This window comes from Mus caroli, unplaced genomic scaffold (assembly GCF_978045245.1).
Source record: "Mus caroli unplaced genomic scaffold, Mus_caroli_1 scaffold_16, whole genome shotgun sequence".
Classification (NCBI taxonomy): domain Eukaryota; kingdom Metazoa; phylum Chordata; class Mammalia; order Rodentia; family Muridae; genus Mus; species Mus caroli.
This window is the reverse complement of record NW_028227271.1, coordinates 52,628,910-52,642,504: the sequence shown is the minus strand read 5'-3', so window position 1 is coordinate 52,642,504 and position 13,595 is coordinate 52,628,910. Positions and strand designations below refer to the sequence as shown.

At 42.9% G+C, this 13,595-nt stretch overlaps 1 protein-coding gene across 1 annotated transcript in view; it reads right to left on the bottom strand.

Annotated features, from left to right (window-relative positions):
* Window positions 1-3,321: 3,321 nt before the first annotated feature.
* Eif3h (eukaryotic translation initiation factor 3 subunit H) overlaps window positions 3,322-13,595 on the bottom strand; it is an 87,529-nt gene continuing 77,255 nt past the window's right edge. The window contains exons 5-8 of the mRNA XM_021183034.1: window positions 13,364-13,513; window positions 6,720-6,840; window positions 4,667-4,799; window positions 3,322-3,592 (exon numbers count right to left, since the gene is read on the bottom strand). Of these exons, the coding sequence (XP_021038693.1) occupies window positions 3,495-3,592; window positions 4,667-4,799; window positions 6,720-6,840; window positions 13,364-13,513 (502 nt within the window). The 3' untranslated portion in view covers window positions 3,322-3,494. The remainder of the gene's footprint in view (window positions 3,593-4,666; window positions 4,800-6,719; window positions 6,841-13,363; window positions 13,514-13,595) is intronic.

Here is a 13,595-nt window from a genome sequence, read left to right as displayed (position 1 = left end):
CCACACCAGACTATCTGTCTTTCTGCCTCTCTCTCTCTCTCTCTCTCTCTCTCTCTCTCTCTCTCTCTCTCCCAATCTTGAAGGTAAGTGTGGGTTCCCAAGTCAGATGAGGGACGGTAAGTAGAGTGGCTGCCCAATGTCCCCTGTCAGCTCTCAGAGAGCACAGCAGCACAGCAGGTGTGGGGCCTCTCCCTACCCAAATCAGGCTTGGGCCTACCCAATTCCATGGAGACAAAGGCCACACCATGATAAAGCTGGGTTGGCTTGTTTCACCACCACAGAACTGGCTTCTCAGAAATCATGTGACTGGAAGTCTGCTTGGAAGCCCCCTCCCGCTGATGCAGTACCTTGTCCTTTTCCTTGTCCTTTTTCCTCCCTTCCACCCACTTTCTCTCTGACTTGAGCTAATATAATCTAGCCCCCACATTTCACCTCCACCAGTCTCCCAGGTCATTCACACCCACTGTACTCCCTGCTGCCTGAGACCCGGCTGGGGGTGGGGGGCCCACAGGTACAATGTAAGCTCTCAGCTACTGCTCCAGCACCATGCCTGTCTGCTGCCTCACCCCCTACTATGATCATCACAGACTAATCTAAAACTGGAAGCAAGCTCCAAAACTAAATGCTTTCTTTTGTATGTTGGGTATTGCGTCTCTTAACGATTAAGACAGTTTCCAAACTGGGCATGTAGGGTCCTGAACATCTTCCTGCCTTCATGAAATTACTATTAAAGGCTTCTGTGTAATCAGCTTGGGTTCTACCAGTAGATATGGAGCCAAAGTGATTACGATGCTTTACAGAGAGTGTCTATTTGTGTAAAAAGTTGCAACCGACAAAGCCATAATAGTTTATTCCAACAAATGAGTTCCCAGGCTCGCCATCCTCCTCTCTCAGTTTCTCCAGTTGTTTGCATCCATCTCATCAGACCCAACAGAAAAGTTCACACACCTGATGCAGGAGTCCCTGTCCAGTAAGTGGACTCTAATGGCAGTCTACACTGCAGCCCTTCATTACTTTTCCTATAGTTGAAGACATGGGTCTCAGATATGCATCTGCCCTAGTCCATGTCTGAGCACATCAACCCTTTTGTACAGCTGAGAAAGGAGATGGCCTGACGCACTCTTCCAGGTACCAAGGCTACCCTCCTTCCTCCTTCCTCTCTCGGAATGTTAAGAACCTGGACCAAGCTCAGGGACAGAATTTGCGTTCTCTTTTTCTTTCTAATATAAGTACTTAACACATAATAGATACTTGACAAATATTTGTAACAGGAAAAACAAATAAGAAAAAGATCAAAAGAAGTTAGGTCTTTCAACTGGGAAAGACGTTCAGTGAGGAAAAAAAAAAAAAAGGAGAACAACAGGCGATCCATGGGTTGAGAATTATTTACTATCAAAAAAGGGCTCACAACTACACTACAGAATTTGTAACATGTAATTATCAGTATACAGAGTTCAATGGCAGCACATGAAGCTGACATAAGTTCTCTAAGATCACAAAATCATGAGGACCATGTAGTAACATTTTAGAACATAGGAAAACAAAGTATCTCAATACTGTACATGAGAAATCATACTAAAATCTAATATTGCATTCAATTTCTAACCTTCAAACATGGTACCTCTTAAACATTTACATTAATGCTAAAATAAGGGATTTTTATAGTATTTTTACTTCTGAATGCTAACCCAATGCTAGTTTCAAAAGATTTGAAATTAGCAATGTTCAGAATCCATGTTCACAATAGCTAGTCCAAGGATTCAATCTGAGTGGGCACCACTGGATGGCTGGAGAGACACACTATGCAAAGCACACACAAGAAAAATACTATGTGGCCCTAAACAGGAAGAAACACTGTCATTTTTAACAGAAGTAGAATGTCAGAGCTTAAGTTGCACTAAACCACATAAGCCATATACCGACCAAACGGTGTGCGCTCTCAATATTTAAATATGAATTGTGCAAGCAAAGACTGAGGATGGGGCTAGCAAGCATAGGGAATGGTGGGAGGTGATCATCAAATGTTGGGACAGGGCTGTTTTGACGTGTTATAAAAGTTGGTAAATTTTGCTAGACACTGTAACATGTTACACTTTGTAGTAGATGGATCCCAACTGTTCTCAGGTTATCAGATATTTGAAGTGATAGATAACATAGCTTACTGAGGTCACTGAAGCACGCATTCATGCTTCACTGAGTTAGTGAAACCTAACCGAGGGCATAAAACCACACCTCTAGGAGACACAGGGTCTCCCAAGTTCATCTTGCATCATGAGAAAAACAGTAAGGGGATATTTGAGCTGCTTGTCCTCCATTTTCCTCTGATACTTCAGGACTGGCAATAAAATTCCAAGTCCAGGCAAATAGAATGCAGGGAAACAAACTAAGAGCACTCCGTGATGTTTTTACTCCAATGTCCCAAATAAGGGGCCCAGGGCTTCCTGCTTGCTTGGCAAGTTCTCTCTCTACCTGTAAGCTGTATCCAAAGAGGAACCTTTCTCAAAGGCAATCTGGATACACAGCTAAAAGGTCTTTAAATGTTATAAGCCTCTTGGCTAGCAGTCCCATTCCTTAGGAATTTAGGTAAGTAATGACACACATAATTAGATACTTGGTCTCTAGAATGTTCAAGGTCCTAAGCTTTTAAAGGTAAAACTCAACAAACAACCTCACACCCTGGATTGTCTAGAGTATTGTAATCGTCTCATAGATGACAAATCTCTTCCCTAGCTAATTGTGGTGCTAAACAAAAGTGAAATCTTCAATAATCTTTCAGATATGTAGCTCTTACACTAACGAGCCTCCTGCCTGAGTACTAAGATAATTTATAAGTGGCTGCCACCATGCTTGGTATATAAAATTATTCAAATCTATTTTGTATCCTAAATGTATTCTCCTCAGTTTTCTTCCTGCGTGTACAACAGTTGGTGGTAACACAATACTTTGTAATACAGGAAGATAAATATCAAGTCCTAAACAAATATACAAAATAATCTAATAAAATGACCTTTAAAATTCGTACGCTCAGTAGTCTATGAATATGGACATTGGTGTCTATCACTTGAAGAAAGGGAAAAGTCAAATAAAGGCAAATTCTTCCAAGCCTGGGAATGAAGGACACCTCTGCAAGGACAGAACGCACCCACAGGCCTCCAGAGCAGAGAGGATGAAAACGGCCCAGCAGCTCAGAAAGGGTGGGAAGGGAGAGGACAGCAGAGACTGCCACAGGCGCACGCACTAAGAGCGAGCTGAGTCTGGTCAAGACTTCTTTCATCTTTTTGGAAATGAAGAAATTGAAACACCATAAATACACACAAAGGCAACTGAACAACCAATTAAAGTTTTATTATTGGCTAGAAAACCTCTCCAGCAGTGACGGCACAGTGCGCCTCCCCTCCATTGCTTTGCAGCACAGAAATACGTGTTTCCAAGTGTGCTCTTGTGGACTCTCACCAGTCTGTCCACTCAATGTCTTCTCAGGAAGTCTCCTTTTCTTAGTTATTGTATTCTTGAAGAGCCTGCGCCATGAAGAGTTTGCCTAAGTTTTGGGCAGTGAACTCCTTGATGTTCTGGCAGTAAGTGTTAATCTGGCCTGCATATTTGAGAAAGAGAAAGCATAATTAATGTTCAGCAAACTGAAAAATGACCTAGAATGTCAAAACCACAATCACTTGTATTTTGTTTTAAACCAAGAATACACTAAAGAAAAAGCAACCCAGGGGGGTATTGTTTTCCACAAGAGATAAAGAATATGTCTTTTGCAAAGAATCTATCTTCCAGTCTACAGGACCTAAGAATGAAGAAAAACAGCACCTACTTAATCACCGTCAGCCACACACCCTGCTTCTTAGCTCTCTGCCAACAGCTGGCTGACTACTGAGATCAGAGCTACAGCATGCTAAGACAGCTGAGGGGACAGCACAGGGAGCAGTACAGGTTACAGGTCCTTGAGGAAGACCATGAATTAAGAGGAAGCATGAGGAACCCTCCCCCCACAGACACCTTCACCACTGTGTCCATGGTATCTCCATCAAGTCTCAATGTATATCCGCAGTTTTAGGAACCTGAGTTTCACCCTCTCGAGTTAAGTGGAGGACAAGCTTTAATATCTCACTCTAATTCAGTTCCCACAGATGGTAGCAAACTAAAAATCTCCTTCAACCTAATTTCTACAAAAATACTGCCAACTAAAATATATATACAACATATAAATACAAAGCAGTGGTGGCACACACCCTCGACTGCCTCTCTGGAGGCCAGTGAGTGAGGCTACACAGTGGGACCCTACTTCAAAACAAGCAAAACCATGCATGAATCCACTAAAAGGGGATGCCAAGCCCCAGCATCCACAAAGGAGGTTCTTTTCTGTACTGCCATAGTCAAAAAAAGAGCAGTGTTTTCCTCACATTAGAAACTCATGAGAATGGATGAAAGGGGCTTCAATTCTAGGTTTCCACGAAAGACGTCTCACATAAAACCTAGTTTAGAAAGCATGTCAGCCCAGACATGTTTAGATAAGTACATACCAAGTGAAGCCCTAAAGAATCCAAGACACAAAGGGCTAGAGGTATGAGACACAGATTAAACTCTTACCACTTATGACGCTGTTTAGGAAATTCTCCCCTGAAGAAGACAAGAAGCCACATGTGTCCGTGGCAGGTCATACCTGCAATGAGCAGTGAATCCATCCTGGCAGGGGCCTGGTGGGGCTTGAAGAGTTTAGAGAGGTCCTCCTCAGGGAGCGGGGGCTCGCCTCGACTCTGTCGCTGCATATTCTCCTGTTGGCGACGCTGCTGATACTGCAATCAAAGAGAAAACCATGTGATTATTTTTCTCAATGGAGAAACAAGCATGTGCGGGAGCTTGCTCCTCCCCACCTCCACAGAGCAAATCCAGAAGCTCTGAATTCCAGACAGAGCTTCCATAAATGACAATGTTTAGTAGCTGGTTACTGTGAAGCTCAATATGGCAGCCAATAAAGAGATCTTATTTTTCATCAGTTCCGATGTCACTGTACTAAGAGCCTACATCTACCTTCAAGACAGGCTTGACAACAAAGGGCCTTGGAGGGACATGATTTGCCAGTGACATGTTAACACTTTAGACAAAGGGGAAGGTTATTTATCCCAACATTAACAACTAAGTAAAAAATTATTCTACTGACCCAAAATACTGTCAACAATGAGACACCAGTATGGTGCCTCCGCTGATGCTGCTACCTTTGCTTTCTTGTTCTACTATTGTTCTTTGTCTCACCTATTCCTTAGCACACACTAGCTCACACAACACTTCCAAATTATACACATTTCCTGATGCCTCTGTCAAGGGAGCGGTGACACACTCAGACACTGATTAACAATGAAACCATACGCTGATACAATGAAATGGCTTGTCACAGCAGCAGATTATAAGGCTGGGTTAAGGAGAAACCACCAGGGACCTTGGATCCCTATGAAAATCAGTTCTAAAGAAGCGTAACTTGCTGTCATCTTATAGGACAAGGGGTACCGATACAAACCTAGAAGGGATTCCGAGCAGTGTCAGTAAACACAAACATCAATGTAAGATCCCAGTGCATTCATGTTCTTGGAAAGTATGCATAAGACTCTTAGTAAATCTGATATGCATGTGAGCCCTTTCTCTACGGGAATGAAATCAAACCAGGGTCCCATCCTCTGCTCCACAGTTTGTCCGGGACTATCTGCCACGTGTTTAGTTAACAAAAGAAAACAAAAACACTGTACAGATAGATATATCTCCTGTTGCTGCATATTCTCCTGTTGGGCGAGCCCCCACTCCCTGAGGAGGACCTCTCCAAACTGTTCAAGCCCCACCAGGCCTCTGCCAGGATATATATATTTTTATCTTCTTTCAAAAGTGGCAAGAACATGTATCTTAAATTCACTATATATGTAAAACTGATGCTAAAACTTTTTAAATACAATACTCTCAGAACTCCCTTAGCTGTGCTTACAGACAGAGGTTTAACAGCATCTCCTTTATAGTATCTTTTAACATAGTGGTCATATGGAAGCACGATTTTCATAGATAAACATTCTGAAGTCAACTTATCTATGAATCAAAGGCTAAGAACACTTGAGTAATGAAAACAGTATTACAGAAACAACATATTGAATAATGAAAACAGTATTACAAGACACTGTGAAAGCCTCGTCGTCGTCATCATCAGGTAACATGAATAAAGAAAAGGTTAAAGGCAAAAACAATAAGACTCTGTGTGTGCATATGAGAATCTCTAGGTAATCTTAGGATTTTTATCTGTACCATACTATCTATTTCACAGCAGTTGGTCTATTCTTTCCTATCAAAACTGCTTGCTCTTAATCACAATTGCTCAGTTTTTAAATGAACTGAAGATCGCTAAGTATGCCGCAACGAGCCACTACCAAACCAATTACAGTTAGTGAAGAAATGAGCTGTGGCACTGTGGATCTCTTCTGCCTCTGATTTTCTCAATAATGTATCACCTATTTGCATAACCTTGGCACTGCACCCTGGGCTTAATAGATCAGCTCTCTGTAAGTCAGGTATTTTAAGTGGCAGGTGTAAATAACTCATATGACACAAAGAATATCCTTTTAAAACATGACAGCCACTAGGTTAGCTAGCAGTCAACGGTTGGTTTCCCAACAATTCTGAAGGAGACTCCTGAAATACTGCACCTAAACTCGGGTGACTGCCGAGTTCTCCATACCAACCTGATGTTTCTGCTGCTGCTGTTTACTGGTGTTCCGCATGTATGTGTTGTATTTGATTATGTCCTGGCTCATTTCATCCACCCGGTCCATCAGCAGCTGGAGATTCTTCCCCAGATGATTGCTGAAAGGTAAGCACATCCCCATGTCATTCTTCTGCTTGCTGCACGGCAGGCGCTCGCACGGTTCCAGATGGTAGCTGAACTTGCCTTTTGTTAGCGTGAGGAGCCCACACCTATGTAAGGGTGGCCAGCAGGGAGACCTTGCTAGAAAGCCTCCTAGTCAGCCTCAAGCATAACCCAGGAGTGCCTGCAGTAGCTCCATCTCTTCTCAAAGCATAGGGGTGAAGGCCAAGAACTGTTTAGCATATCTAGTGAGAATTTATAAGGAGAGTTTCATTTAAATTCTATATTCCTGAACTTCTTTTCTTAAAACCTTTCCTCATGCCCCAGAGACTTGACATTAGCAGTCACCAGAAAGAACACGTAAACAATTAAAGCTCCTCCAACTGCACTTCTTACCCAGCAGGCTCTAAACACAACGAGAGCATTTGCTCTGCAGAGCAGATCATCTCTTTGCCTCTCCCCATTCCTAGATTTCCAGTAGGTGGGCTCTTATACGCCTATCAGTTCAGGTACTAACATCTTACAAAGCAGTGATAATAACTGACAGAAAGACCGCATCTACCCCACTGCTGCCTGCAATCATCTGCAGCTTCAAGGAAGCCTGGACAACTGATAGACACACACACTCCAACAGCCGCTGGCTGACAAGCAGTACTCCCAGTCACTAACTTCAGACAGACAGATATTTGCTAAAGTTTATTACTTGCCAGTCTCAGCTATAGGCAACAGAGAGACAGCACTAAATGAGACACACACACATCTCTATCTTTGCTGGACCTATAAATGTGGAGAGCTGAGGACATGCTTTAGATAGCATGTCAGAATCTCTCTGAGGAGATGACAGGCTGAAAACAGAGCATTAGGAGTTAGCAATGCCAACAAACATTCTAGAGAAAAGATAAGTACAAGTGATGAAGGCCCGAGACAGGCAAGAAATAGGCATTTTCAACTCCATTTGATGTAAAAATAAAAACCACCCAAGGAGCCCTGTGGCATCGAAGCTCCCCTCCAACCCCACCATGTGGTCTGTGTGAATGCATCTTCTCAGCAACAATGTGAAAGTGTCCTGGCCAATGAAAGACTAACCTGCTTCCTCTAAAAAGGCACCACCAAGGAGTTATGTCTTTCGTAACAACACGGAATGTGTGCCAGGTGTAGTGGTACACACATTTAACTGCAAGCTTGGGAGGCAGAGACACACATCTCTTGAGTTTGATGCCAGCCTGGTCTACAGATTGAGTTCTAGGACAGTCATGACCACACAGAGAAAGAATCTCGAAAAACCAACTACAAAACAAAGCTGCTGAACATGTGTATGTATACATACATACATATGTAAGTATGTGTACATGTACACATACACACAATGATATGCCAGACCAGAGAAAGAGCATTAGCCTGACCAAGCACAGCAGCAGTGAGCATACAGCAATGTGAGTAGATCTTTGCTGCAGTTATGCATATGGGGGCATTATAGAGGAGCAGAGTGCTGGTGGCTCGGTGTCCTGGTTTGAGCAGCCAACCAGTTAAGGAAGAAACAGGATGGGAAACTTAGAACCAAATCAGAGTAAACGTAACTAAATTATGGATTCTATTGGGGATCAGAAAATTAGAAATGTTGAGGTTTTTTTCCTTAAACAGTATTATAATAGAATGAGGGGTGTGTATGTGTATGAGGGGTGTGTGTGTCTCTGTGTGTGTGTGAGGTGTGTGTGTGTGTGAATAAAGCTACCTTTCAATCCCGTCAAGCAGTTCTCAGACAACCCTGACTTGCAACTCCAGCTACCTAATCTATCTTCCCCAGTCCTCCCCACTCCCATTTGCCTCTTTTCCCAGGGTGTCATGGAGCCCATGTTGACCTTGTTAAATCAGCCCCCCCCCCCATCTCCCATCTTCCTGCCTCTATCTCCCTGGTGTGGGCATTTTAGTCATGGGTCACCATCTGGCTTCAAGTGCTCCTTTAATACTAATACTCAATTTATATTTATAGCATTCCATTAGAATTTTTGAACTACTTTTTAACTTGAAAAAATTCGAGAATTGGGTATTTGTTGCTGTTTTCTAATGTCTTAATAGTTTGACTTTAATCCATCTATACTCAAGTGTTTGTTTGGGCATATGGTACAGAATGAGAAAGGAGAGGGTTTCTCTTAGTAGCCAATAAGGATCAGACTGTAGGACACCATGCCCTTAACACACTGCACAGAGAGAGAGAGTAAAGAGATAGGCACATAAGCATGGTGAGGCACTGTAGCAGATGTACAACAAATGCTTATAAAAGATGGCCAGAGAGGACAACGGGAGACCTTCCCAGATTATCTGACAGCTACAGTTTGGGCTTTGGAAAAGGAAGAGTGCAAAGGCATACTATAGGTACTTGGCAAAAGCAGTGTGCTGGGACCCCGGTGTGACAAAGATGCACTTTGGAGCAGTGATTAGCTCAGGAGGACAGAGGAATACACTCAGAACCAAGACATGAGCATTACGGCAGTGCAGACAGGCAGGAGTCATTCTACAAAGACCTCTGGGCAAGCACTGACATCCTGAGGTGAGCAGCAGTCCTGCCTCAGAACTTTGCAATCTTGAGCTCTGTCTAAAGACAATGGGACCCAGCAAAGTCAGGAAAGATAATGAAGTTCTAGCTTAAAGTTGAAGTTCATGGCAGTAAGATGAAGTCAGTTCTCAATGTACGTGGGGCAGATGGATCCAGACGAACAGTGACATTGGATGGATAAGCAGGAGAGTTCACGAATAACTGTCACATTAATAGAACCCAAAGGAGTTCCAATGAGAACTGCAACAGTACTCAGCACAGAGTATGTCCAGGACACAGTGACAAGTTGTTGTTGTTGGTTTTTTTTTTTTTTTTTGGGGGGGGGGGTTATTTTTGTTTTTTTCGAGACACAGTTTCTCTGTATAGTCCTGGCTGCCTGGAAGTCACTTTGTAGACCAGACTGGCTTCGAACTCAGAAACCGCCTGTCTCTGCTTCCCAAGTGCTGGGATTAAAGGCGTGCGCCACCACTGCCCAGCCTGACAAGTTTTAAAACACCAACATTCAATGAGTGTGAGGGTAGTGGGAAGTGAGGAGACAGAGACAGAGACAGCGACAGCGACAGCGACAGAAAATCCTACCGAGAAACTTAAACATCCCCGAACAATTAAAGCAGGGCTGTCTCTTGTTGTCTGCCATTGGATCCCACTCCCCTAGCCGGACAGCCTGACTGGGCCTCAGTGGGAAAGGATGTACCTGCTCCTGATGTGACAGGCAGTGGGGGTATGATAGGGTGCAAAGTGAATAAATAAATTAATGGGGAGAAAAGAACGTAAGCACCACAAACAGTGGAAAGCTGGAGAACAGCAGCATAAAGCCCAGGTGATTCTTTCCGTACAGGGAAGCCTGGCTATGACGGTACACTAGGAACACTAGGAAATGAACAATCTACATGGAAGACAAACCCTCAGTGTCCTTCAGCTCATCAAGTCATGATTGGGGCAGGGTACAAAGCCTGGGGGACAAATGATTTAAGAGTGAAAGAACAGAGCTATGGCAAGTATATGAAACACCATCATGACCGGTTGCTCAGTAACACATACTCCTAACTGCAGGGCACAGGGAGAGAGAAGTTCACCAACCCCACAGCCGAGCACTGGCACAGAGCCAGAGAGCGACTGCTAAAGGCAGAGATGCTATCGCCTGTAGCTGGACCTTCAGCCCTGGAAACCTGCTACACTCATTTTAGCAAGAAAGTTAAAATGGGCCTTTCTGGGACTGGAGCATTAGTTCAACTGTTACCAGCACTTATCTAGGGTGGCTCACAATAACCTGTATCTCAAGTTCCAGAGAGACCTGACATCTCTGCCCTGACTGCACGTGTACACACAGACACACACAGACACACACAGACAGACACACACACACACACACACACACGAGGAGGAAAGGGGAAGACAAATATCACCCTCCCTAGTTTCTTAATCTTCCTTTCCACCGATGTCTTTCAAGTGCTCTGAGAAGTATATCCAATTATAGTAAAAGACTAGCATAACCATGGGTATGCAGACTTCAAAGATGCTGCAAACACATATATTACAATAATGGTCTTTAGAATCGCAATCCATTAGAAACACTCAAAAAACCACACAGTATATGGGCATCAGGAATTAAAAATTCCACTCACAGAAAAACCAGTTCCATCACCAGGAGCAATTTTCTGGGGAAATCTTTTCAGTATTGGTTTAGCCAGTATATGGAAACAGGAGTTCCTGTGAGGAGTTTCTATAATACAGCCCTGCCTTTTATTGCCAAGAAACAAAGAAGTGAAAGTAGATAACTTAAACAGATGTGAACCAAGACAGTGAAGTCAGCTCTCGCCACAGTATCAGTTCGTGCTTATTATCCTTAATATAGCATACTCACCTCTAGTTTACAATCTAAAAAAAGGAAATAGGATTGTTTTTCACATGTGAAAAGCTCAAGGCCTGTGCCCTGCAAATGTTAAAACTAAAATACTGATCTAGAACACCCCTTTAGTAAAATGTAAAAAATTAAGACTCTGAACAAAAGGAACTGTACATTTGTAAAACAAACTAATTCTAAATAAAAGAACTGATACCTACATATAGGTCATAAAAGAGAAAATAAACCTAGTATCTAAGAAAGAAACTGTAAAAAGGAAGAAAGAGAGAGAGAGAGAGAGAGAGAGAGAGAGAGAGAGAGAGAGAGAGAGAGAGAGAGAATATCTAGGTATCATCATGTTATGTTATGCTGCTACTGTGAGAGAGGATTCTGTTACTCCATGGCAGTGTGAGACCTGGCTCCACACAAAGAGTCCACAGGTATACAACAGCAGGCATCAGTCATACTCCCCACCCCCCGCGTCCCCAGCAAAAACACTAATTTACCCTTTAAACAATTTCACAGGGAAAGCAGAAAGCCTCTCTTTCAGAGTCCCAACAATACAGAGGATAAAACTATAATTTGAGGATTTTTAGTGATAGGACAAGTTAGGATAATATTCATGGCTATTACAATGGTTGCTCTGGAAAGACAGAAATTACAGACAGACTCACTGGTGACCTCAAAGCTACACAAAGGCTGTGTTGTTCTGTATGTTCAATATAGAATGCCTGGGTAGACGTGAAGATGTGAATTATATAAGGAAACGTTTTTGTATAGTAAATTTAAAATTATTACACAACTGTATACCAATAGATCAAACTGTAACCTCCCACGCTGTTAAAGAGGGTCCTTAGCTTGCTACGTAAATACAGATGCACCAAGTCCCTTTGTGAAAACAGAAGAGAACATTGATCTTCTCAAGCAGGCAAGTATAAGGGCTGTTAGGGAAGTGCCTTTGCATCTAAACAGTGCGCTCTTTGGCGCTGTGAAATCTAGCCGTACCTTTTAGCATTCTGGTCACCCTTAGGTTTCCATATTGTTGCCCTTCAAGGCCTTTATGATGGATTATGGGAAACGATGCTACCTGAATCATGGTGTTACTCACGAAGAACATGGAAAACCGTGGTCTCCAGTCCTTTGTTCTTCTCATAATTCCAAAGTGTTCATTGTCCTTACTAGTTCATATTGAATGATAACTACAAATCTGATAAATAATTGAAGTTCAGCTCAAAACTAATTCCAGCACCTGGAAGTCTGAGGCAGATCTGAGTACCTAAGCTACACAGTATGACCCGTCAGTGTTGAGAGGGAAACTCTTTCAGCCAACTGATTATTTCCGCCGTCTGGTCATTTTACAGTACAAGTCTGCTGGTACCTCTTCCCATCAGAAAAGAAAATCACAAATAAGACTTGGTCGGAATGTAAGAGAAGCTGCTTGTGACTCTGACACCTCTACGGAAAGGAAGACGGACTGAAGCAGTCCCTCAGTGCCAGGCCCAACATGTGTGAGCTCCTGGGCTCAATCCTTGGGACTGTAGAACAAAAAAGGAGCAAGAAATTGGGGAAGTCAGGGAGATAGATCAACAGTAAGTCCAGAAAGGCAACAATTCGTTGTGGGACATCTCAATCAGTATGATCTTGCCCACTGGTTAGCTAAGACAAACAGTCACACTAGAGGAAATTGCATATTCACTGCTCTTTCTAACAGTAACAGTCAGATGTGCTAACCCTGGTCAAATACTCTCACTAACTCAAGTCTTCGGGAAGTCTCCATCTGAACAAGGGAGGGCCGAGCAGTAAAGAGAAGCACCTCTTCCTGCTCCTGAACAAGTGAGTCTCTGGGGATCCAGTACAGCAAGCAACAGCAAACTAAGTCTCAGCAACTTCTCCCTAGCATTTACCCTACCACGGCCACAATGACAACAGTGATCGTCCTGCGGGTTTTTAGCAGGGACTTTGGGGGTGGGGGGGAGGACAGTGCGTGCTGTTGCATTTACTCTAGTCACCTCAAAGTGTTTCTCAGTCATTTTTCCTTATTTCACAGGAAAGTATACAAAAAAGTTTGCATTATTTAAAAAAAAAAAAAAAAAAAAAAAGACTTCCATTAGGCAGGGTCACTTACCTGCTAGCAAGACTGAGCAATTCGTGCTTATCCGCCACAGCTGACTTCTTCTCAAGTTCCCACATAAGGACATTGATCAGATGTGAGTTTTTAATTACAATCGGCACTTCTTCAAACATGTGCTCAAAGGTGATGCTTGCCTTTTTCAATCTGTGAAGCACGTTAAAAATACTTGAGGCCAGTGGTCAGAACAGAATGCTAAATTGAGTAATTCATACATTTTACCCAATTA